General features: G+C 39.9%; 1 protein-coding gene across 4 annotated transcripts in view; it reads left to right on the forward strand.

Moving 5' to 3' along the window:
• Positions 1–445: 445 nt before the first annotated feature.
• RBM26 (RNA binding motif protein 26) overlaps positions 446–27,529 on the forward strand; it is a 1,920,204-nt gene continuing 1,893,120 nt past the window's right edge. For all 4 annotated transcript variants that reach the window (XM_044072914.1, XM_044072916.1, XM_044072915.1 and 1 more), the window contains exon 1: positions 446–850. In XM_044072914.1, the coding sequence (XP_043928849.1) occupies positions 792–850 (59 nt within the window). In that variant the 5' untranslated portion in view covers positions 446–791. The remainder of the gene's footprint in view (positions 851–27,529) is intronic.

A 27,529-nucleotide genomic window follows, 5' to 3' on the forward strand; every position in this document is an offset into this window, starting at 1 on the left:
ACGATGCCACTGTGGCCGCCCAAAGACACAAAATCAGGGACAGATTTTAATTATTGCCGTTATAAATTTATAAAGTTGCTAGAGTAACATGTTTTGCATTAGCATGCAATTTCTGAAGGATATGAAGTCTGAAACTCGAACGTCTTTCGTTATTTAGTTACTTCTGCCCTCAGTGATATGCTAGAAGACCACATAATAGGAAAATCAGACCAAAAGTAGCGTATGCGGTAAAAATCTGGACAGCTGAGAGATATTTTTACTACACTCATCTACTGAATTTATGACACGCTTTCGATACCTGAAAACTAATTTCAACATTATCCCATCCATATAAGCCATACTCAAAATGATAATAACACATTTTACTTTTTCCATCACGGACACCAACTACAAGTGAGGACACGACAGATTGCCTCTTAAACTTCGCGAGACTGTATAATCTCCCGAGATTTTTATTCCGCCATTTTGTTTGTATGCACAAGTGGTACTGGTAAAAGTCGGAAAAGTAGATGTGTTTGATCATAAGTATGCTTCGTAAGCACAACAACATTTTATGTAAAGGATTATAATTGAAAATAAGCTTTACTTGCCAGCAATAAGTGATTTAACAAGGACATTTTACTACTGTGTGGTATTGTAAGCCATGCTGGGGTCTGACTGCACAGAACAGAGTAAGAGTTGGGCCTCACATTAAACAACATTAACATTAGGAGCGTCCTATATTGTGGAGTTGACGGGACTGCACGGGGCTCTGCCCTGTGCTCTTTTCACTGCATTGAGTTTTTTTTAAAATGCTTATTGAAAATGTAGATGCTTTGAAGACGTGGCTCACCAAGACACTAGAACCAATGTAAGTGATGTAAACATTCATTTCTGATAGCTGCATGTGGGTGATCCTCAGCTTTAGACACATTTCTTTTTTCAGTTTAGTATAGCAGTGCACTTCTCTGTCACTCTACTGGTGCTTGTAGTTGTAGAATTCTAAATGTGTTCTAGAATACAGATGTGTGCCTGGTGGGAAACACTGATAAAAACAACTTTTTGCGTTAAAAAAGTAAGTTGTTGAGGAAGTCATTACTGCATACATATTGCACGTAAAATGTATCAATCCCATTTGAAATTATGCAGCCAGTAGGCATACCGGTCGAAATGTAAGCTAGGTTTTCAGAGCCCCTCAAAATGTAACTGAAGTCTAAGTTTGTAGCTTTTTATAAGTTTAATGCAAGATTACCGTTTGTGTTTGCTTTCTTTTTCCTTACGTGTAGTGCACATGGAGCTTGTTGTTTATACAAATGTGAATTACCAAAAAGGGCCGCCTCGTGTGCTATATTTTGTTTTGAGTCAGCCCTAAAGTACTGATCGTGGCTATAGAATGTCGAAATCTCCGATGACATGTTAAGAATAAACTAAAATGCACATTCTTTTTAAATTAATATTAAATTAATATTACTAGCAAGAACATTAGCTAATATTTTGTGTGTGTTGTGTTTAAGGCATTAACGTCTTGCACATTGTGTTACGTAAAGCAGTTTTGCGTACAGAAGCTAGTTGCTTGGAGTAAAGGGGCTGAATAGTTTTATTGGCAGTCTTGTTACTGGGGAGGAGCTTGTAAATGTATGTTAAATAGAGCATACGAGTGTTTTGCACAGATGTGATTGCCTTTCTAACGGAAAATGTCAGAATTGTGCGGTGGAGACGTGTCAGTCGTAGTTGTGATCTTTTATTTGTTCATTGGCTGTAGCTGATCACCAGTGACCTTGTGGGTTTCATGACATCTGGACTGGGGAACCTAGCGAATGACATTAGTGTTTAGAAAGCTGATTTTCACAGTTATTCTAAAATAGATTGTCTTGTGCTTTAAACGTTCATTTTATGAGTCAGCTGTATCGGAAAGTGCTTTTGAAACGCGTTTGAAGAATAACTTGAGCTTTTTAAAATTGCATTTTGTCCATAGTATTTGATTTTGTTACGGAACTGTGGTTTTTCATGTTTTTTTTTTCCCAAAATCTTTTTTTTTTTCAATTTTCTTTTTTCAAATATTAACAACAATATGGTAACTCAAAAGCACAAATAAACAATACAAATACATATCTAAAGAAAACAGACAATCTCGTTCTGAGAAAATGTTATATATATATATATATATATATATATATGTATATATACACGCACACACACACACACATATACATACAATATATACACAAGAAGTCCCTACATCGTCAAGTAAAGTATGAGAATTCTTATGTTCATTTGGTCTCATAAGGGATAGTTAGAATAGGGATAGTCTATATATAAAGTAAAAATAGAAATTTAACCATTTATTTGTATGTTTAGGGAAAATATGCACATATCTGCTGTGGTGGTGCTGCGGTAGAGTTGTCGCCTCACAGTTAGACGTTGCACGTTCGATTCTCAGAGCGTCTTCTGTGTGTCGACATGCTTGAATGGGCCTTCCTTCATTGAAGGTTGTGTGTTAGGCCCGGCAAGCCAGCACGTAAATATCTACTGCCAATCATTAGCGGACCGGAGTTCCGCTGTGGCGACCCCTAACTGGGAAAGGACGAAAGACAACACACATCTAGTTACACATATATTAAGAAAAGGGAGAAGATGCAAGAAAGACTGGTTATACTACATTCATTTCTTATTTAAAGGTTAGATTTTCATGACAATTTGTAGGCAAATTTTATTTGTCAAGAATTATATCTAGCAATCAACCCCAATATTTTTGGTAATAGCGTTTGTTTTTTGTTTTTGAATAAATTAATTTATGAGATGAGATATATTTGATAGCAAGATTGCTAAAATTTTCCCATGTAATTGGTGACATGACATTCCAATTCTTTGTAATAAAGAATTTAATAAGGGCACACACCGTAATAAAGACATGTTTTAATATTTTTGGGAGTTGATTGATATTAATGTACAGTATAGCTGTCTCCCAAGTAAGGGTTGATTTTTCATATCCCATCTTCTCTAATCTTACTCTCAAGGAACACCATAAGTTGCGTATCTTAGTACAGTTCCACATGACATGTAAAATATCAGCTGTTTGATCTGGACAATGGGGACATATAGGCGAAAAGTTAGGATTTAATTTATTTAATTGAGATAAGGTATAGTATAGATTATTTACCATAATTTGTGTATATAACAGCTTCTTGAAAGGAATGAATTTGTTTGTATTTTCAATGGCTAGTTTCTTATTTTCTTCAGTCAGTGATTGATTTTTCGTTTCTCATGTTGACTGAGATGTCGACTGAGCAGTGGAGGTCAGCGGAGGAACGGCTCCTTTATGTATACCAGTGTGCCTGCAACTGCAAGTGATGTAAAAAGAATCCAGTATGAAATGCTTTAATGCAGTAAATTGCAAGTATATACACTAATCTTTGAAGTAAAGCAGCGTGGTACTAAGAACATTGGATGTTGACATCTAGCTGAACTGAACATATGGATAGTAGCATAAAAAAATACTAAGTATTGTTATTTTCGTACTACCTTACTACTCCTTACAGTGGCAAAATGCCCCTTTTTGCCATCCTGATATCTCTATATACTGAAAAACCAACAACCATGTTGTACTCATGACATGTACATCCTCTATAATGCCTGTCAAAATCTCTATATACAGAGAAAAGTACAGTGTATTCCTGCTTTGTTAATCTTTGAATTTCTACATATAAGGAAAACTGCATTGTATATGTGTACCAGTGCTTTGTTAAACCATGATTATTTATTATGTAACTTATGTTTCTTTCTTTGAACCATATCTGTGTAACATTTTGTATTGATTGTGGAGCTTTTCTTCCTGGGCTTCTGCTGAAAACTGGTATCTGCCCAGTCAGAATTTCCAGTAAACAAATGTCAAAATAAATCAAATTTGTAAGAACGTTTGTTTCGGGGGTAGTACAGTTAAATTTTATTGTAACTGCATTTATTCTGTGGGGTCGAGTACTGATGATCTTGAACCATTTTCAGACTTGGCCCAGGAGTGGTGTCTGATTTAAGTGACTTGCTCAGTCACAGAGTTAAGCAATGGAGGCTGAGGGAATCAAACCTTGCACCATTGGACCACAGGAAACACAGTTGTAATCTAATAAACATAGATGCCATTGCTTGTTAAACTTTGATGTAGTTTTGAACTGTCAATTTAGCGTAGTCCGCAAAAAAAAAATGAACAGTGGCATAATTTGATGTGGCATGAGATGAGCTGAAGGCATATAGTTAAGTCTGGTCTTAGCACAGGGATGGGTCACATAGCAGGGGTAGCTGTACCTTAAGAAATTAAAGAAGAGTAGAATGAAAAGCAACGTAAGTGAAAAAAATGTGGTCAAACAGAAGTTCATTTTATGTATGTACATACGCAGGTATTTATATTTGTTTAGTAGTATAGTCGCTCAATTGCAGGAACCATTTTTAGCAAAGGCCCATTGAGAAAAGCTTCACTTTGCAGGAAGTTAACATGAATTTGTTCAAGAAGATGTTACATAATTGTGATAGAAATATTGTGCTAGGGTGCCAGAGATACATTTCTTATAGTCATACTTGCATTTGTCATCTTAAGTGCACTGATAGTGTGGTTGCTAAAAGGTTTGATCCTGTAAAAGTTTGAGTGCAGAATTTGGTTAAGAAATTGTAAATCTAAGAACAGAAATAAGCCCCCTAAAGCAAAACTCTTGTGCTCACAGAATAATTAGTATGATTAATTAACACTGCAGTTCATCCCTGTAATATGGTTTTATGCAGTTACATATTGTATTGGGTTTAATTTTCAAAAGCATCTAGATTGTGATTTCTGGTAAAACTCTTGAAAGTACACTTGAAAGTCTTTACTTGCCTTTTTTTTTATCCAAGCAATCATTTTATAATAGATATGCTGGATTTCTCATTGTACGCCTACTTAAAATAATAGTGATGTTGTATGTTAGCAATTGTATTAAGCCCCATTTGGTTTCAGCACTTTTGATCTTGCTGTTTAAATGAAGGTTTCATACATGGGAAGCAGTTATGGAGAAGGAATTTGCCTGTATTACATAGTGTCAAAACAGTTTAGTTATTATGATGAAACAAGCCAATTACAACGTGGCTGCATACAAAGACTTTCTATATTTGAAGCTAACAAAATTCAGTTTTCTGTTTGAGGCTTTCTACAACAGCTGTGGGTTAATAAAGATGCTGCTAAATAGGAAAAATTGGACAGGGCATCTCAGAAAGTCCATTATTTTTTGTCTAGTGCTGTGAGATCCTTGGCATCCACTTAAGCTAATACCACCTCTGGCAAATGGGACCTGAGTTCAACATCTCCTCTCAAGGGTGACATACTCAGGAGTTTAGCAAACCCTTGTGCTGTACTGCAGTAATTAATCCAAGTACCTTGGGTTTACATCCCCAAACCTTTAAATGGTGGACTTGGCTGGAGACCATACAAAGAAGTGACAGTACCTTTTACATTCTCTTGAAGACATGTCTTTGTAGGATTTTTCCAAAACAAGTAATGAAGGCTGATTGGATGAGGTTCATGAATACAACTGTCTGGCATGGCATTACTTCATGTAGCATATCTAGGCACTCACAAAAGTATACAATGCAGATTTTTGTGAGCTAGGAGGTCTCGGAATGCAGCCACTGCTATTTCATTCTGATATGATTGACATAAGCTGGGTAGAACAGTGTGTCAGAATGCCACCCCAATATGTAATTCACTGTATTATTTACTTAATATATATAAGAATGATGGAGCTTTTCTCCCAGGGCCCCTACTGAAAAGGGGTTATTTATGACCCAGTCAGAGTTCACCAGTAAAGAGCTGGAAATAATTTTGCAGCATTTACTTTTATAATTTTAACTCTTTTTATTTTGGAAATAAACTAGAGTTCAGTCCTTTGCACTAGCTGAAGGTATGGGTGGTTTGTCTTGTAAAATCTTACATTTGCATAAAAGTTCCACTTTGGCCACTTGGAAAGGTGGTAACCCTACAGTGACAACGTGTACGGTCATCCAAGTGCAGTATTTGAAGTAAAGTGACAGCACAAATATAAGGAAATTATGTATTTTGTCAGTGTGTCATGGGGGATAAAGCGATAGAAAGTATGAGGTACTATATGATGTGAGTATTTTGAAACGGTAACCGGAGTTTGAATGGCATCATGTAGGACTAATGGTTGTCAGGCTAGGAATCAGCCACTTACCATGGATTGCAAATTGATAGAATGATGGCATAGAGCCTAGACAGTATCATTTCAGTTGTTTACAGTTGACCACAGTGGGAACAGACACAAATGCATGTAAGGTAGAAAGGGAAAGAGTGCTAAAGGACATACTGTACAATGCAGTAACTCATCAAGAAGCAGCATGCATACTAGGAAATGCACTTGACTAGTAGACAGAAGTCAGCACAAAATAAAATATGAAATTAGAGGAATAGATGAATGTGCCTACTGATGAAACTTTACATTACTTGTGTATATACAGAATTAGAAACAACCAGGTCATAAAATTCAGGGAACTTTAGTATGTAGAAGTCAGCACTTTAGAAAATGAAGATGCCTTTTATAGAGCTACCAGCTGGTCAGAAAGCCAGTATAATTAACTAGTATTCAGAGATTTAAAAAAAAAACAACAAAAAAACAAACTATAAATCATGGGGAAAAAAGCACCATTTCTACTACTGTTTGAAACTTGCGTAATTCATATTCTTTCCAGAGAGCTAGTGGCAGTCATGTCATTGCACTTCGCTAGCATTCAGAAATCCGAATAAAATATAAAATGAAATAAACATAAAACTCTGTTTACTAATGTTTTAACTTTGCATTGCTCATTTGCTTTCCTGCAAGGTAGTAGCAAGTGAGGTCATAAAATTCCTGAAAGGCTACCCCCCCCCCCCCAGGATAAAAAATGCACAGGCAAAACTAGTCAGTGACTCAGTGTTGTTGCGAGTACAACTGCAGTCTGAGATGGAATCTGGCTGACACCTTTGAAACTTCCTGTAAACAACCCACACAGTCAGAATTGGGACATGCTCAAAAAGCCAGACTGAAAATATAAACAAAGACCAGAATCAAAACAAAAAAAATCTCTGGGACTGTCCTTTTAAGATCTAGTTGAGAAAGTGGCACAGTGCTTGTTTGTGGACGCATTGTACACAAGTTCTGTGATTATTTTTTTTTTAAATACTACTATGTCTCTTTTCAGTGCTAAGAATGGCACCGCATGAGGTTGAAACAAAAGCTGTAAGAACTTTGCAGTGCTTTTAAAACATACAGGCTTACCTGGAACTGATGGATACATATTGATTTATTATTGCAACAAAAATGGACAGAGTAATGTAGCTCGGCATATTTTTGATTTAAAGAAAGTTTTACTAAGGGTATGGTCTGTTATTATAAAGGAAGGGAAAAACACAAGTTTGTGGCTTGAATAGTGGTTTTAAGCCTTTGATAGGAGTGAGTGAGTGAATGGTGTCATTTGCTGTGTTAGGTTTTGTTGGAAGGCTGAAAAAAATTACTGCTTATTGCCACCCAGTGTATTTGTATGATAAATAGGCTGGTCCACTTTTCCATTTTCAGCCATGGTTTGGACCTTTGTATCAAGTGTAGTACATTTTAGAGGATCAAGTAAAATCTATTTACCGTACAGCATGCATAATTTAGTTTACACATAAAACGAATATTGCTCATTTAAAAACAGACACAACATGAAAAGGAGATAATTTATGCATGTGTTAAGTAATACAGTTCTATACAAAAAGATGTGACATGTTTATCTGACTGGAAAAACAGGCTTCAGGGAAAAAGAGCAGTGTTTGGTCCCATTTTTCAGTGAGCTGCAAATTTATTTATTTTTATTTTAAGTTTGTTAACCAGGATAGAGAACTGATCCACATGGACCAATTTCAGTCTCGTCCTGGAAGTCTGAAAACAGAGCGGTACAAAAATGGTGAGTAACAACATAGCACGTAAAAGAACAAAATTAAAAGCAATAATTGCACACACAGGCTAAAGACGAAAATTGTATACAGTATTTACAAATGCAGTAAAATACCTCCAGAAATTAAAAAAAAAAAACTGCTTTGTTACAGGGATGCAAGATTGTGTAGAAGGTGGGATAGTCAGTGGTAGGTCATGTCTTGTGGGTGAGCATTTTCTCTCAGCTTGAGACTAAGTGAGTCCTTAGCTGTAAGTGGAATGTAGAATAAGAGAAGTTGTTTAGGAAATTGTGAGAGGGTGGATTTCCACAGTTTGGCACCAAGAATGAATGGTGTCATTTGCTGTGTTAGGTTTTGAGGCTGTGCACTGAAGTCTTGTTTTGGGAGTTTGCAGAAGACTACCTGAGTTTGCATTACTTCTAAGATGATATGTCAGCATCTGGGTGACTAGTTTAGATATTGGGAGAAAAGTTTCATCCCTGAGGAACTTTGCATAGCTCTGAGCCTGGGATGGGGTTATTGCATATTTGGTGGGTAGCCATTGGGCATTTTCTGAAGTTTTGCAATGGAATTCTAGGGGACAGAGTAATGAAGTGGCAAGCAGAAGTAGATATGGATTTTAATAGTAGAGGAATTTCATTTTAGAAGCTGCTGCATTTAGTGGGAGACCATATTCAAGATGAGCCAGCTGAATGCTTTTGCCACTGGTATTCCCAGTTGAACTAAGGAAATGATTATTTTTTTTTTTTTTTATATTCTGAGTAGAACGGAATGAATTGTTTATCCTTGCATTGTCAAGATGAAGATGCAAATTAAGGGAACGGTCCAGCCAAATTCCAAGGTATCTGAATGAGTTGACAGTTTCTATGTGAATTATTTGGGTGATCAAAGATTTGTAGTGACTTGAAGTTTTTAATGATTGAATGGTCTTTAAGAGCACTGCTTTAGTTCTGGTGGAAGTCGGTAAACACTTTTATTTATTTATTTTTTTGTTTTGTTTCTGTTGGATAAATGAGTGGAAGTCCAACTGTAATTACTGTTTTGAAAAGAGTGAATAATTGGAGTGGAATAAGACCATTTCATACGATGGACAGGGGAGTTAGATCAAGTGGGAGCTTGTGTATTTAATGTATATGGAAAATTAAGGGAGACGTAATTGAGCCTTGGGGAGCTCCTTTTAGAAGAGGCTTGGAAGTAGTCGTAGTTGGTAAATTATATTGACAAATTATCTGAAAGACATTGGAACCAGGGATGGTGTATGTGGTAGTAACTGTTTAATGAGGGTGGTATGTTCCACAAAATTGAAGGCTTTTAGGAAGGTCAGTAAAAATGGCTCCAGTAAGTAAACCTTGTCCATTGCTGAGAGAATGCTGTCTGTGTTAAGAGCCCAGGGAGCAGCAGAAGTGCTGTGACCAGACCAGAACTCTTGTTGATTAGCAACTCTGACTATACTTCACTAATGTAATGTGCGAGTTGTATGTAAACTAATATTTTTACGAGAGATGGAAGAATGGATGTAAGTCGGAGGAGAAAGTGGGGTTTGAGTGGGCAGGGGTTTTAAAGTGGTTACTTTCCACTTACGAATACTAGGCATCATGTTTTTTTTTTTTTTTTTAAACATCTTTATTAAGTTATCACACGTAATACGGGCAGTCATACATTTATATTTAATGAAAAAATAATCTACATAATTTTAGTTGCAAACTGTATGCAACACGTTTATGTCCAATCACTAACAGTCAAACGTTACATTGCTCATTCAAATCTTGCTTTGTTTTAAACCTTGTTCCTCCTCTGCATGTACTGTTCCCACAGTTCTCATTTTTTCTATGTAATTTTCTCCTATCCTTTTCTAAAGGTCCCAATTCCAGTTGTTTGTTACTACATTCACTATTTCTAGTACAGTTAATTACACAAATTTGCTCACCCAGTATCTTTGACAGAGTAGTTTGCAGGGAATCTTTGAAGTCTGCTGACTCATTACAATATCAGAAAGTATGTTCCCAATTACGTTTTTCTTCCTCATCATACCTCCCAACATTTGCTGCCTGTCTGAGGAAAGGCTTTGTGTCTTGTGTTTAAACACGAGTTATAGATGGATTGCAGAAGAGAGAAAATAGAGTCCTTACAGTGATACAAGAACCACTGAGAAAGATCATATGTCCTAGCTCAAGTATTTCATGTAAATATGCAAACTTTTTTTTTTTTTTTTTTTTTTTTTTTTTTACAGTGACCCATCACTTCATTTCAGTAAGTATATTGATTTTAGTTCAGAAGAGACATTTGTCCTAACACATGGAAAAAGTTTGCGTTGTATAGTATAAGTATTTTGTTAAATTTTTATCCTGTTAGTGGTCATCCTTATTTATTTATTTTATTTATCTTATTTTACATTTGTTTACCGGGAAAGTCCGACTGGAACTAAGTCCATTTACAGCAGAGGCCCGGGGAGAAAAGCTCCACAACAACAATTTTATACAGTGTTATATATACAATCAAAAAATATTTCATACAATAGATCTTTCCAAGCAGGTTTACATTTCACAAAGAGGACCTTGGATGTTGGTTATTTGGGAAGGAAAAGAAAACCAGAGATATACTCATTGTCTGATGCAATCAAAGTGGCATCACAGAAGGCAATATAGTAGCAAAACGTAGCTGAAAGTAGTCCTGTTCTAGGAGTTTCTGAAGTACTGAGTATTAGGCATAGTGAGCAGTGATAGAAAGGAGAATAGATGAAATGGAGGAGATTGGGAAAGCATTTATGTAATGCAAGGATCTGAAATTTATTTTGAGCAGGCCTTGGAGCTCTGTCCCCAGTTAACTGCCTTCTGTGGTTTGTGTTGCCCTAATCCGTGAGCTGGAGCAAGGACTTCTGTAGAGATCTTGTATGAGGTATTTCCTTAGTCTCCAGTATGGATCCTTAGACCTAGGTCCAATCTTGTGGTAAAAGATGAGTGAAACTGGCCTAAGCAGTAGCTGTTCTCTCATTTTAAACTGTTCCCCAAGGTGTTCTGCCTTTGTGATAACAGTGTAGTGTCAAATGCATGCTTTGCCTTTTCCATTATGGTCAGAAGTCAGTAGAATATCTGACCACTTTGTCCATTTCTGTGTTAAGTTGTGTATATGTATGCGTTTTATCAAAAAGTTTGTTTTGCATGTTCACCTCAAAATATCCCGCCTTATAAGTCGTCTGCATTTGTTGAAATTATCATCGACCCATATTTGCATAATGCTAAAGAAATTCTTGCAGTTTCTTCTAAAGTCTTTGTAAAAATGATGCCTCATACAGAATTGTGAAGAGAAATTCTGCTTTGTATTCAGAGCAAACCTGCATGGCTGCTGTCTTGTTCTGCTTGCTGTTTCCATTGCCTAAACTTGGTAATAGCAAAGCATTATATGACTTGTATGTAATGGGTCGATACAGGAGGTACTAGGATTTGAATTGTAAGTCAGAGTCTGATATGAGCTCGGGTAGTCATTGAAAGGGTCATCAGGTCAGCTCACTTACCTGGTAAACAAATGGCAATAAAGAACTAAATCAATGTAAATAAAATATTCTTTCTTCTTTTCCAGGCACTCTTACTCCCGTTTTGCCTATTTCTGTTTCATTTCTTTTCTTATCGTTAAACAATCCTGTCACCTTCTTAAGTAAGTAGCGTTTCCCTGAATCATTCCTCAGTTGTTTCCCACATCACCCCCCTCTTGTACTACTACAGCTTTGTCTCCCTGATACAGTAATATTCCCATGTAATAGCCCCTGCCATGCCCTGCCTTTTTCTGCTATTTCTGTCCCACTATTGTGAGTAGTTCCACAAACTTCAGTATCCCATTCCTCTTTGCTGCATGCGACTCCCCAGCTTTCTCTCTTAACTTTGTGTGGCCACCAGCACAGGGTGCAGTACTCCAATTGCAGCTTTACTACTTTTCTGTATGTAAAAAAATTAAGCACCACTGAAGTCATCTTCCTTGGTATACAACCTAGGATCTGGTTAGGTTTTGTCACTTCTCTTTCACATTGCATTTTGTTTTTAAGCCTGGGGTAATTGTGTGGGGATCCAGTCAATCCTCTGTCCTCCGCAGTATATCCCTTCCTTATTTATGATTTACACATCAAAGTGCTTATCCTAGCAGTTTTTTTTTTCCATTGGCCTCTCTCATTTATCCATCTACAGTGCAAACCACAACAGATTTTATTGATGGTTGAAACCAAAAACAGTAGTCCAGTCTAAAAACAAGTGAAGCTAGGTCCACAATAGTAGAAAATGTAACCTTTTTGGTGAATTAAAACAGTTTTAAACAAGCACAGTGGTTAACAACAGGATTAAGCGCTTTTGTCTTAGACTTCATCAGAATCACATTTACCCTGCCTCTAATGAATCACATGAACACACTACACCAGTAAACACATTTGTACCTATAAAAATACAACTATAATAAATACTGGTATACACAATAAACTAATCATGTATAAAAACATTCTTTAAAAGAAAACATTGTTCCCCCATATATTCAGAATTACACCACATGGGACCCCAGCCTCAGAATGCTCCCAGTGAATAAATTGTCATTTATACCGGGGAAGGGGGGTGGCATTTAATCTTAGTTGCCATGTTAGGGAACCATTGTGCTTATGTGTCAACCTGTTTGGTGAATTAAAACCGTTTTAATTTTCTACTGTTGTTCACCTGGTTTTGCTTGTTTTTGGACTGGACTACTGTTTTTGCTTTTAGCCTCCTTCCCTCTGTTTTGTGTGTTCATTGATGGTTGACCATTTATCGGCGACCATTGCACAAACCAGCTGGCTGAGGTAAATAGGCTGAATTGGCTGCCTAGTTTAATGTGGTATTACTTGATGCACATATATTTAACAGTAGTAAACCTTTCTGTACGTCATTGGTTGTAGTCTTTTTTTTCTTTTGAATGATAGCTAGTTTATATTTGTTTAATCTTTTCTACATCCACTCCTTTGGCTTAAAATATCTCATCAGCATCATGTGAAGCATGGCATTTGAGACCTTTGTTGAAGCTTTGATAGACACCCATATTTTTTTCTTTGTCTACTTCACTGGCAGGCCCTGTCTGAAAACTTGAGCCATCAATTTAGCAAGAAATCTGGAATGTTAAGACATGTTACTTTACAAGACTTTGTAACTTTGGTAGGCTGCCTTGCACATATTTTGTAGAACCTTGCTGAGAAGGCGCTGAAGTTGGCAGATTTGTATTTGTACCACTCCATTCTGGACCCACAGTGATGGAATGGAATCACTGTCCTTATCTATTAGTTGTGCTTTACACTGCAAACTTGTAGGAGAAATTAGATTTCACCACGTGGTGCCACTGTCTGACTCTTGTAGCACCAGGGTGTATTGCTCATCTACCTTCATCTTATCTTTCTCAAATTTCTCAGATCCCTTCTGTGCATTTCTGTTTTTGGTTGTACACATTTGCAAACACAACAGGCTTGTTGGCTGTTGGTGAAGCACCCACCAAGAGGAGAAAACGCTGAGAGAAGAAAGGAGCCACTTTTGAGATTTTAAGTATTTTTCCTCTGTTTATTTGCCAAGTTTTTCTGCATAGCCGCCTATTTTGAGCATTTTCTGGCTTGTTAAACTTGATTTCTACATTAGTAACTGTATTTAGAGCACAACCTAGAGCTGTTTACTGAATATCCTGTTTGCACTTATTTTTAAAATCGTTTTTTCTCAAAACTTGCATTTTATCTGTCTTTGGCCTAGCACTCTTGTGTGGGGTCATTTACTGCACTGTTATAACTTGTTGATACTTGTGAACCTCTTCTATCTCTGAAAAAACAAAAATAATCTTGCTTTTTTCCCACTTTTCTGAGATTTAAAAAAGTTCAGTTACAGGCTTGCTGTTCTTGAACTGTTTGTAAGTTTCTGTGAGGCCATTTTTTGCTTGGGCTAAAGGGAAGTGTCTCTGTTGATCAGTGGCAGTGAAAAACATTGAGCAGCCTGCCTGCCCCTGTGGGAGTGGTTACTGACTTGAAACTGTAGTTTTATTGGCCATTTTGGGTCAATTCCAAAACTCCTTCATCTTCCTCTCTTAAAACCCTCTTTGCGGTTTTATGCTGCTTTTGTGCATAGCGCAACAGTGGGCAGCGCCGCCTAATTGGGTTTAAACTATTCCTGGCTCCACAAAGTCTGCTCTTCACGTTTTCCCTTAGAACTGCTCTATCTCTCAATTTAAACACCATATTATCATTCTAAGGCCCTTCACTGGTCCAATTAAGTAATCCTACAAGTTAGCACTATTAAACCATAAGCACTACTTACTCTTATACTCTACGATTACCCTGTCCTCTATTGGTCCGTCTTAAATTCAGTTTCCCTATATTACTCTAGCATGTCCAAAGGTCAGTCAGTGGTTTCCTCTCCAGTCTAGCTGGTGAATCTGGGAATTTTGAGGTAATGTTACAACTGTCTCATGTACACGGACAACCCTCTCCTCCTCCAAACAGGTTCAAATATATGTGAGAGATGCAAATATTTAGCCAAACTGGAGGCTGAGCTCTCTCATCTCAAAACTGGTGTAACCAGTCAGGAGGAGAAGGTAACCTCACACAACACAATTCCATTATCACATAGTCCCACCACATCAGCGAACCAAACACATAAATACACAAAAACATACTCGGAGGCTCTAAATAAAAATCTACCTAAGCAACAGAGACCTCCAAAGCAGACATCCAAGCAAACGCTACCTCAAAACAAAACACACAACACATAACCCACAAAGTCACTGTGCCAAGCAGCCACAGCCCTTAAGGCTGAATAACACACCTGATACTCTTGTTATAGGTGACTCTATTGTCAGACACACTGACGTCCCGCTCACCAGGCTGAATAAAGAGAAGGTCATGGTGAGCTGCCTGTCGGGTGCTAGGATCCGCCACATAACGCAAGCACTCAGGTCACTCCAAAGCAAATACAAATATGACTCAGTCATTGTACATGCTGGTGTGAATGACCTGAGACGTACCTCCCTGGACTACATGAAAAGAGACATAGAGGAGCTCTCTGATCATGTAGCCCAGGCTGGTATGACTCTGACCTTGAGCAGCATCTTACCCTCACCTAGAATGATGCCACAGTACAAAGACAAAATGATCGATTTTAACAATTGGCTAAAATTTTGGTGTCATTCAAAGGGGATCCAGTGTCTGTCAGCCTGGGATGACATGCTCGACAAGCCACGTTGCTTCGCTAGGGATGGCTTGCACCTGTCACCACTGGGCTTTCGGATATTGGCAAAGGCTCTTGCTACCCCCATAGTGCCTTTTTTAGGCAAGGCTCAAAAGTCAAACCCACCCCCATAGACAGCACAAGGAACAAGAAACTAAGGGTAATGCTGCTAAACGCCAGAAGTCTTAACCTCAAGATGCACGCACTCGAAGCTCTCCTCAGTATGGAGAACATCGATATGTGTGCAGTGACAGAAACCTGGTTCAAGGCTCCAGAGAGCACCCCAGCACTACTAGGCTATACCTCATATCATGCTTTTCGGCCCCAAAACCCGGACCGAACCACAAAAGGAGGGGAGTTTCCATATTTATCAAGGATATCCACACCTCCAGGTTAGTGGCATTGCACGGCATCGGAGACCATCCATGTGCAACTAACAGTGGGCAAGACTGCTTTTCAGTTTATAGCATCCTACAGACCACCCTCTCAAAGTCAGGAATCCCACTCGGCTTTCCTGAAAACATTGGAGAACATGAAGATCTCTCCGAACACCATTATATTGGGCGACTTCAACTACCCAAACATTGACTGGGAGCACTACTCAAGCCCCAGCACCTTAGCCCAAAGGTTCCTGGAAATTATAAACTCAAATGCTATGGAACAACTAGTCACCACTCCCACAAGAGGGGACAATATACTAGACCTGATCATTACCAACATGGGGACTCTATGCTCCACACCAGAAGTATATCCCTCATTGGTAAGATCAGACCATAAATTAATTTCACTGGATATCCACATCCCGACCCCACCCCCAGCCCAGAAAACCACAGTGAAAAACTTCTCAAAAGCGAACTTCTCACTTCTCAAAACCGGAATCCTTCAAGGCCCCAGGGCCAGTGGAAACTACGGCCCAAACTGCAGAATCCTATATAAACGCATTCTACGGACATCTCCAGGAATGCATGGATCATGCTATCCCAAACAAAACCAAGACCCAATCATCCAAAGGCAGGCGTCCAGTCTGGTGGACCCCTGCCATAAATAAACTGTACAACAGAAGGAGGAAGCTACTACATGATAGAGCAAAATCCCTAATAGGGAAGGCATCTCTGATCAGTACTAGCAAAAATTACGATCCCTCATAAAATCCTCCAAGGCCAGCTTCGAGAGAAAAATTGCACAAGACACCAAAGACAATCATAAGGCTTTTTCAGTTATGTTAGAAACCTGGGATGCAACTCCCAGACTTGTTCTGAGTTGATTCTAAACGACAAAAATACACTGAACCCACAGACATCGCCAATATCCTGGCAGACAGGTTCAGTGCAAACCCCCAAAAGAGCAAGTATCTATCCCGGCAGAGGGCTGCCTCTCAAACATCTCAGATGCTCAGGTGAAGGCTGCCCTCTCCAAAGCAAAAAACACTGCTTCCATGGGACCAGATGGCGTCCCAGGTTGCATCCTACATGAACTCCAAGAGGAACTAATCCCTCAAATAAGACAGCTATACAATCTCAGCCTCACTACAGGATATGTGCACACAGAATGGCGTACAGCAACAGTGGTCCCACTCCACAAAGGTGGAGCCTCTACGGACCCTGGAAACTATCGCCCCATAAGCCTGACTAGCTTAGTCTGCAAGGCTATGGAGAGGATCATCATGGAGCTCATAAACAAAGGCATAGGGGACCTACAGACACTAGATCCTACCCAGTTCGGCTTTGTCAAGGGCAGATCCTGCCTTTTGAACCTGGTTGAAGTCACCAAAGCCATAGATGAAGGGAAGGTAGTCCACACAGCCTGTCTGGACCTTGCAAAGGCATTTGACACAATACCCCACTCGGGCATCATAGATAAGCTATCCAGCTTAAATATAAACCCCTATGTCACAAGATGGGTCGCAAATTGGCTCAAAGACAGAACCCACAGAGTGAGAGTTGCTGGAGCCATGTCAGACTCGAAATCGGTCACAAGTGGCGTCCCACAGGGTTCTATCCTGGGACCACTCTTGTTCGGTATATACTTTTCCGAGGTACAGGCAAACGTGGGAGAACTATGGCTCGCCAAGTTCGCAGACGACTGCAAACTGGGCGCCATAATCAACTCTCCAGCTGACACAAACATCCTTCAAAAAGGTCTCACAGAGACAGATAACTGGTGCCAGCGCCATGGTTTAAAGCTAAATGCCAAAAAATGTATAGTCATACCCTTTGGCAAAAACAATGTGCCCACAAATTACCACATAGGCAGAAACCCATTAAGTACAGCGAAAGTTATTAGGGACCTGGGGACCCAAGTTGATAGCAATCTCTCCTTTGAAAACCACATTGCCAAAGTGGTTAGAAAGACCTTCTACATAGCCCACCTCATCACGAAGGGTTTCACATCTAGATCAAGAGAGGTAATCATGCCCCTTTATTCATCCCTCATCAGGCCCATCATAGAATACAATGCCCCTTTGGGATGTACCTTACCTGACACCTGCAGCAATTAGAAAGACCCCAAAAGTATCTCACCAAGAGGATCAAGGGTCTCAAACAGGTGCCATATGCTGCTCGGTTAAAAAAACTCCAGCTCTACTCAGTTGCATACCGCCTACTTCGAGGCGATCTATGCCTGACATACAAAGCTATGTCAAATCCAGAATTAATGGACATGCTCCACCTCAGTAAATCTAAATCCCTTAGAGCCACACTGAGGGCCTTGAACCTCAGCACAGAAATAAATAGAACTTGCTGGAGGGACAGGTTCATAACCCAGAGGCTCCCTTCGCTCTGGAATAGAATTCCAGTTCATGTGAGGCAGAGCTCCTCACTGAATCTCTTCAAGAAGAATCTCGATAGGTGGATGGGGGATCGTAGGTTTGTCCCAGGGATTACTCCCGTGTCACTATTAGACAGAGGCACAGTAAACTAAACCTTAAAAAGGGCACAGTATACTCAAATCAAGGGGTGGCGTAAGCCATACAGAATCGGGCTAGGCTTATAATTGCCCCAGGGCAGATAGCCTAGTATGAACCTATGAACCTATACTGCTTTAGCAGTAGGACGGAGACTTATGGAAATGATTGAAATATCTGTATGATTATTGACAGACCATGATGCTTTGCCAGAGATGGCATGCATCTGTGTCACTTGGGCTTCAGGTTTCTGGCAAAGGCTGTTGCCTCCCCCATAGTGCCTTTTTTAGGAAGAGTGATTAGGATAAAGCTACCAACATAAACATTTCAACTAAACTCAAGTTCATGCTGCTAAATGCTAGGAGTCTAAACATGAAGCTACACTCATGGCAAGCATCCTTAAATCTGGAAAATGCTGACATCTGCACCGCCACAGAAACCTGGTTCAAAGCTGCGGAGAGCACCCCAGCCTTACCTGGTTACTCATCCTGTCATACATTCAGACCCCAAGCTGTAGGCAATAAAGCCAAAGAAGGTGGAGTTTCAATATATGTTGAAGACATGCACACCTCCAGGCTGGTCAGAGTATGATGCACAGGAGACACTCCAGGTGCAGTTCACCATTGACAAGACCCCTATACAAATCATAGCTAGCTACTGGCCCCCAAATCTGACTCAAGATTCCCAATCCACCCATCTGGACCTCTTCAAATCTATCAGGATTCAACCCTTTTACCCTGATCCTGGGTGACTTTAACTACCCAAACATAGATCGGAAGGAACTACTCATGCAGAACAGAAATGGCCAGAGATTCCTCAATTTTTTTCCATGCAGATGCCTTGGAACAGCTAGTCGATACCCCCACAAGAGGTGGTAATTTCTTAGACTTGGTATTAACCAACATGAGTAACCACTGCAGCATTCCTGCAGTATTATCCTCCCTGGTAAGATCCGACCATAAAGTGGTCACTTTCAAAGTCAACATCTCCCCGACCTCCTCTAGCTAGGGTCAAACAAAAAAACTTCTCCAAAGCTGATTACAGCCTCCTGAGGGATGGAATAAACAGCTTCAGAGGCCCCCTCAGGAACTGGCACCAGTATCCAAAACTACAACAAAGCACTACAAGAGCATTTATATAGATGCATGGAATCAGAAATACCTAACGGGGCTAAATCATCCTTCGCAAGGAAGAGTAAACCTGTTTGGTGGACATCTGCAAAAACAAACTGTATAACAAAAAGGAAACAATTGCTCTCCATGACCATGAAGGAGCAGGTGCCCAGTTGGAAGCAATCTCTCCTTAGTCTGAACAAGCAAATAAAAGCACTAGTGAAATCCTCCAAAACTAACTCAGAGTCCAAATTGGCCACATCTACTAGAGACAGTCATAAGGCCTTCTTCACATATGTCTGCAGTCTCGAAGGAAGCACCCAGATCTGTTCAGAACTGGTGGTCAAGGATACCACAGATACAAATGCCATAGATATAGCAAACTTGCTGGCTGACAGATTCAGCGAAAACTTCGCCCTTCTATCCCCCATCAGTAAGTCAGGACATCCCCAGTACTTGCCCCTTTCCCCTTATATCTAGGGAACAGGTCATCACTGCTTTCTCAAAGGCAATAAAATACAGCTTCTATGGGACCCGATAACATCCCAGGCTGCATCCTACATGAACTCAGGCAGGAACTTACAACACCATTAGTCACCGTATTCAACCAAAGCCTGAGTACTAGCTTTGTCCCAGCTGAGCGGAGGACAGCCACTGTCATCCCTTTGCACAAAGATGGCGCGTCCACCGATCTGGGAAATTATAGACCCATCAGCCTAACTAACCTGATCTGCAAGGCCATGGAATGGATTATCATGGACTTCATTAACAAGGACATTGACAGTCTCCACTCTATCCCACTCAGTTTGGCTTCATCAAGGGGAGGTCATGTCTGTTAAATGTGGTCAAATTCTTTTGAGACCGTCACCAAAGCCATGGATGTGGGAAAGACTGTGCACACCGCCTACCTTGACCTGGCCAAAGCCTTCGACACTGTTCCCCACTCGGGCATAATAGTAAACTCTCTCAACTAGGCATCAGTCCATATGTTACTAGATGGGTAGCTAACTAGCTCATTGGTAGAACCCACCTAGTCATAGGGGACACCATCTCAAGCAGTAGACCCATAATGAGTGGCGTATCCTAGGGTTCGGTCTTGGGGCCTCTGTTATTTGGGATATACTTTTTCTTGGGTGCAAGCCAAAACCAGTGGGCTATGGCTGATCAGGTTTGCAGATGATCGCAAGCTGGGCCCTCTCATCAGTTTCCCCTAGTGATGTGGACATCTTCCAAGAGGGTCTCACTCAAACAAATGACTGGTGCCAGAAACATGGCCTCAAGCTGAGTACCAAAAAATGCATCATCATCCCCTTTGGGAAGAGTGACATCCCACAACTTATCACATTAATAACAACATCCTAAGCACGCAGTTGGTCAGGATTTGGGTACCCAGGTTGATAGCAACCTGACTTTTGACCACCATGTTGCTTCCGTTGTATGGAAAGCTTTCTACATGGTCCACCTCATAAGTAAGGGTATCTCATCCAGGGACAAGGAGGTCATAACATCCCTGTGTTCTTCCCTTATATGGCCCATTATTGAGTAAAACGCCCTGTTCGACATGTACCTCGCAAAGTGCATGCAGCAACTGGAGAGACCACAGAGGTTCCTCACCAAGGGAATCCAGGGCCTCAAAAATCTACCATACACAGGCTAAAAGCCCTACCCCTCTACTCAGTTTCATACAGACTCCTCAGAGGTGATCTCTGTCTGACATACAAGGTGATCTCGGACCCTTCCTTAATGGGAGTGCTGCATATTCGCAAATCAGGCTCCACTCAAGTAACCTGCAACCGTGGCCTCAACCTGGTCTGTGACATCTATAGGACTTGTTGTCATGCCAGATTTGTGACCCAGAGATGCCCCCATCTGTGGAATAGACCTCCCTCTCCACGTCAAGCAGAGTACCTCTTTACCCCTTTTTTAAGTGCATCTTGGATAACTGGATGGGAAACAGAAAATACTTCCCTGGGGTTCCCACCTGTGTCCCTGCTGGACAGAGACATCAGGTGCTGACTTGTCTAAACATGGGCTAAACTCTTGGCTAGGCTTATAAGGGCCTCGGGGCCAGTAGCCTAGTAACTTCCTATGATCTCTTATCTATCCTATGGTCTGAAGTCACAGGAAAAAAAACTCTTTACCAATCACCATTGTAGTATTACATTAAATGCTTTTTCCTTTTTGTTGTAGAGTTCTTTAGCATAATAAAAAAAATTGTCAAGCTTTAAATAGTATGCACAACTTTTTGCGTGACTTGAAGGACAGACTGGTAACTAATTTTAGATGCTTTTTGCCCAGTGGACTGGAATGGGTATGATGTAATATAAAATACATGTTGAAGATGAAGCCTTTAAAATAGCCAATGTCTACGGCACACACTTACGTTAAGTTACATGACAAGCTGGGTGAACTGTTTAAAGGTTTATAAATAGTATGTTTGTTTCTTTGTTACAGGCTTCAGAAAAAAACGAGAGATATGGAAGTGCTTAATTTTATACTGTTCTAGGTCCAGTGATTTTTTTTTTTAAGATTACCTTTAAATGGTCTAATACCTCGATGGAATTTCTTGATGCATTAATTAACAAAGAGGCAGATCCACACTCACCACTGGACTATTTAGGAAAGGGTGTTATAGGAATTCTTTACTTCACAGAAGAAGCATGCACCCTCGTAAGGTGTTTAATGATATTGTGAAAGGGCAGGATATGAGGGTCACTCAACTATATAATGATGATATAGGAAGGGTTGTGAAACTCTTGGGCAGTGCTTGGTACAGAGAGGTTATAAAGGGAGTGAAGTGGACCCTATCATGGCGGATGTTGATTCAATGAGTAGAGGACAAGCCCAACCCTATTTCTCGTCAGGCCAGGATTTAGGTGCAGTGGGAAGAGATGTTGGAAGAACAGGAGGTTTTAATAATTTGGTTCGGGTCCTGATGGCGTATATGAACAATGTTGGTGCCATTAAGTGAGAGTTTCAGACCCACTGGTCACTTTTATTGATGGATGACAAGATTAGTAGGGTCGTAGGGGAGGTCCCAAGGTTTGGGTTTAGGAGTTGTAAATCATTTAAGATGATGCTGTGTTACCCAGATAAATTGGCCAGGGGATGTGAGGGTCGGATTGGGACATATCTCTGTGGTTTATGTAACTTTTGTTATCTGATAGAAAATGACTGTGTGTTTGTACATCCTGATACCAATGGAAGGTTTGAGTTTAAGGCAAAGGCAACGTGTACAATGAGATACTTATACCGTGTGGATACTGCAAAAGATTTTATGTTGGGAAGATGGATCGTACACCTTATAGAATTTATGAGGGAACATACATATGGTATGTGCACTGGCAATACTACTAATGCCCTTGCTAGGTATGTAGTAGGCTTTGATTGTGTACACCCGTTTAAATTTAGGGTTGTGGAGGTCATGAACTTGGGTTAGATTAGGCAATGTTGAGAACAGAACTAGTGAGGCGGAGCTTAGATGGAGCCTTGAACTGAGAGCAGGTAAATGATCCGGTTTAAATAGTGCTGTCTCCATTAGGGCATTACTTGATAAGAGGGGTCTACCTGGGTAAGACCTTTTTGCCAATTGGTTTAGGGATTCTGATTTGTACAGGTTTTTAGATATACATTTTCTCCTTTTTTAATGTACATCCTACATTATTGTATGTATTTAGATTAGTCTATTTTAAGACATGATGACGTCATTAGGGTGTATTTAATTTCTAAATGTGGATTGCTATGGGATGGGGAATAGTATTGGTGAGTTTGAAATGGTTTTAATTGATTTTTTATTATTTAGTGATGTTTGTATTTTGTTGGTATTGCGGTCTGATGAAGCCAATGTTTGTTTGGTGATGAAGCCAATGTTTGTTTGGTGAAAGCACTTACCGATTTATAAGTGTTATGTTAAAACCGCTGAAATATTCGCTTTGGATGTTTTTGAGTGCCGTGCATCCTGCTGTCGCTATTTTTTGTGGTATTTTATACTGTTCTAGTTGGGGAAATGAGCGTGTTTTTGTACTTTTAACATGTCACTCATAATTCTTTAAGGTTACTTTTTAGTTGTGCTCCGAAGTCCGTGGCAAAGCTTTGTAGCAGATACATTGTTGCTGTGTGGATGTTTTCATGTGGTAAACGCAAGAATGGATAGCAAAAATAACTTTCATGTCTTCGGTTTATTGCTTTCTCTTGGTGCTGTCAAAGCTGTTTATCTGTGATAGTGTTAAAATTATTGTAGTAAACCTGTCATTCAGATTGATGCAGCACTGCAAAATGTTTGCTACATTATGTCCTTGCAACTTCACTATCCTTAACAAACTGAAGTATTTATGTAAATTGGCTGTAACAGTTTACTATACTGTTGGTGTATGAATGTATATGTGATTTTTTTATATATGCGTGTGTATATATATATATATATATATATATATAAAATGTATATATGTGTAATTATATATATATATATATATATATATATATATTTTTATATATATATATATATGTGTGTGTGAGTAAAGGTATGGGATCAGATTTATGTCTTGGTTGAACTGAAGAAAACTCTATGAAATGCTTTTACATAGATTATGTAGAAAAAAGATAATTGGCTTTAATTATTGGCTTGGCAGTTGCCCTTTTAAGGGGATGTTGATTGACTACCCTGGCTGCTGTGCTAGGGATGGCTTGTACCTCTGCCCTTGTAACATCGTTATATTGGCCAGGACCCCCCAACCATGTTGCCACCTTAAGCAAGGTCAGTCTCATCTAATTGCGTACATAAATCAAAATCATAGGAAGGTAGAATTGTTCAATGGTAGAAGTCAAACCTAGAAGTTGTACACCTTGCAGTCATTCTTAGCTCTTGAAAATCTGCTTAGGTATTGATACGTGGTTTCAGAACAGTGCCAAGAACCCCACTGTGCAGAGTTTTAATCCCTACCAGTCCTTCAGACCCAATGCCGAAAGTGAAAGTGTGATTGGAGTGAAGTGTGTCCGTATTCCTGAGAAGCAAGTTCACCTCCAGACTCTTAGGAATTTAAGGTCCTTTTCCTGTTCTCTACTTCTTTTCACTGTAAACAAAACCACATGCCATATCATATCCAAATCCAACTGTTGTACCCCCTCCATGACACTGAAGGCCATGAAGCATATCTAAACAAATTGACTTCCCTCTGTATTGAACACAATACTATTTTCTTGGAAAACATTATCCTTACATTAGTTAGGAAATCTACACCACCACAAGTAAGTATGTACAAAGATTCCTAGACTTTATTCATTTTATCTGCTTAGACCAAATAGGTCACTGCCTATCTTGACTTACCCAAGGCTTTTGACAGTCCCCCACTCTGGTATCATTGAGAAACATTCCCAGTTGGAGATTAACCCATACATCAGTAGATAGCCAACTGGCTCACTGACAGTAGGCATACTGTCAAAGTTGGGGATTCCACTTCTACCAGTAGACCATTTACCAGTGGCATACCACAGGGATCTGCACTGGGCCCTTAACTGTTTGGAATCTATTTCTCGGAAGCCCAGATGAAAGTAGATGGCCTTTGGCTTACCATGATCGCGGATGATTGCAAACTGGGTGCAATCATTGAGTCCCCAAATGATGTTAACATAAGGGTCTAACACAGACACATGATTGGTGCCAAAGCCACAGACTAAAACTAAATGCAAAAAAATAAATTATTATCTCCTTTGGCAAAGAGGAAGTCCCTGCATATTACAATATTGGCAGCACCCCCCTAAGCTCAAACCCAGTGGTGCAAGAGTTGGGAACACAGGTTGATAGCAGTCTGAACTTCAATCATCATGTGTCCACAGTGGTAAGGAAAGCCTTCTATATTGCACATCTCATAAGTAGGGGCATTGCATCCAAGACTAAGGATGTTATAATTCCTCTGAACTCTACCTTCATCAGACCACTAAGAGTACAGTGCTCCCTTTTGCATGTATCTCATGAGACACCTGCAGCAGCTGGAGAGACCACAGAGGTTTCTCACCAAGAAAATTCAGAACCTCCAAAACATAATCTACATGGAAAGACTGAAAGCCCTGTCACAGTCCTCTGTATCTTACAGGCTGCAGAGAGTTGACTTGTGCCTGGCCTACAGAGCAGTCTCTGACCCTGCCCTAATGGAAATGTTGCACATCTGCAGATCAGATGAGACAAGTCACTTGCTCCAGGGATGACATTAACAGAACATGCAATCTCCCAGAGATTGCTGCTCCTCTGGAATAAACTTCCAATTCACATGAAGCAGAGCTCCTCAGTAACCCTATTCAGGCGCAACCTAGACAATTGGATGTGAGACTGTAAATTCATGCCAGGGGTGGCACCTATGTCCCTCATGGACAGGGGCCGTCAGTGCTGATCATAGACTTGCTCTGTGAATAACGACCATCTAACCAAGGTCAATTAGGTAACATTGGTATAACATGGCTAGGCTTGTAAAGGCCCCTAGGCCATTAGTCAAGTAACCTCCTATGAACTTGTGTCCCAATGAGGTGTTCAAAAATAGTGGTCCTGGTTCTCGCCAGTATAAATCTCCGTAGAGTTACCACATCACTGGTCAAGTCTGAGCACCATGCATTAATGCAGAAATAAACCCTGTGGTGGAACCCAAGTGCAAACAAATCTGTACAATAAGAGGAAGAAAGTCCTAACCCATAATGGCAATCTTAGTATTCTATCATCTTTAAGAGAACTTGGAAAGATCAACAAAGAAGTTGGAAATGATCTAATCTTCCAAAAGGAAGTATGAATTGAGAATTGCTGCCTGTGGAGAGGACAACCACAAAGACTTCTTCAGCTGTGTCAGAAGCCTAAGAAGTATTGCACATCATTGCTCTCAATGCACAACACATATGCCTCTCCTGAGGGCATAACCAGCACATTAGTGGGCAGATCCAGCTCAAGTGTTACTTCATTATCTCCCACTTACTTTCCAAAGCACTTGAAAGTGCCTCCTCTCCTGATCACTTCTGTACAAGTCCAGAATGCTCTCTTTATAAGGCCAAAAACACTAGCTCCATGGGCCTGAATATTGTGCCTCTCTTTTTGTCTGCATTCAGCATTGTCTCTGAAAGACTTGGTACTAAGAAATTTCAGTCTTTTTTGAACACCTTTATTGAATTGTCACTTGTGGCATAGGCAAACTTGTATCATAGTATTCAAACCATATTAACAAGTTCACATTTACAAACTTTATCGTTGTACATCATACAGGCTAAGTAACATTACATGAATTATGCAGGTTCTGCCTTCTCTTAAACCTCATTCCTCCTCCAAAACATTTTTCTGCATGTATACAGTTTTTTCCATGTAATTTACTCCTACCCTTTTGTAAAGATCCTACTTATTTTATCTCTGTTACAACATTAACTACACTTCAAGGTTTACATTTTGATTTCCACCAGAATTAATCTTTATAAGGCGTTGCTATATCTGGGCAATTCAGGTCCTGTACCTCTGCTTAAAAATGTTTTCCGTGGTTACTCATTTGCTCACCCAGTCCAAGACTGTTCAGTCTTAGTTTCACCACTGGGCTCATGTCACAGGTGTGGAGAATTGCTGTGGTCATCCTATTCCTCAAGGGGAGCTCAGCCTGTAAAGCAAGAAGCTGCTATGCAATCTATGCATATATTGCAACACATTTTGGGTTTATATCCATTTGGGGGATATCTCTAATTGATTTTGTATGAGGGGTGGTATAATGGTTAAGGTGTTTACCTCACAGACAAAAGGTAAAGGGTTTGATTCCCACCAAGAGAAATTGGCTAGGCTTAAAATGGCCCACAAGGGCAGCTAGCCTAGTATTTATCTATGAATTACTAATCATGGAAATTGATCTACAAGCCTCACTGAACTTTTCTTTTAGGCAGTAAAATATCCCATTGTGGAACTCCTTAACCAAGACATACTCTGTCTACAATCCTTGGACCATAACCAGTTTGGGTTTGCTGAAGGCAGATTCTGCTATATAAATGTGGTAGAATTCTTTGAACCAATCAGTAATGCATTAGACTTGGATAAGATCAGTCCATGCTGCCTACCTGGACTGGTCCAAGGCCAGGTTAAAACAAACTAAATGTTAACCCTGATATTGCATGCTGAATAACTAACTGGCTTATTGACAGAAGCTAGTCTGTTAGTATTCAAGCACATTCTTTCATTAAATAAAAAAAAGTTACCAGTAGTATCCCCCAGGGTTTGGCTCTGGGGTCTCTCCTCCTTGGTGTTTACTTCTCAGATGTCAAAGCTGATTTCAAGGGTCTGCAACTGACCAAATTTGCAGATGACTGCAACTCAGAGCTTATAAATGCTCTGAGGGCCTAACATGCACCAGCAAGTGGTGCCTTAAACTAAATGCCA

This window comes from Protopterus annectens, chromosome 5.part1, assembly GCF_019279795.1.
Source record: "Protopterus annectens isolate FY-2018-M chromosome 5.part1, PAN1.0, whole genome shotgun sequence".
Classification (NCBI taxonomy): Eukaryota; Metazoa; Chordata; order Ceratodontiformes; family Protopteridae; genus Protopterus; species Protopterus annectens.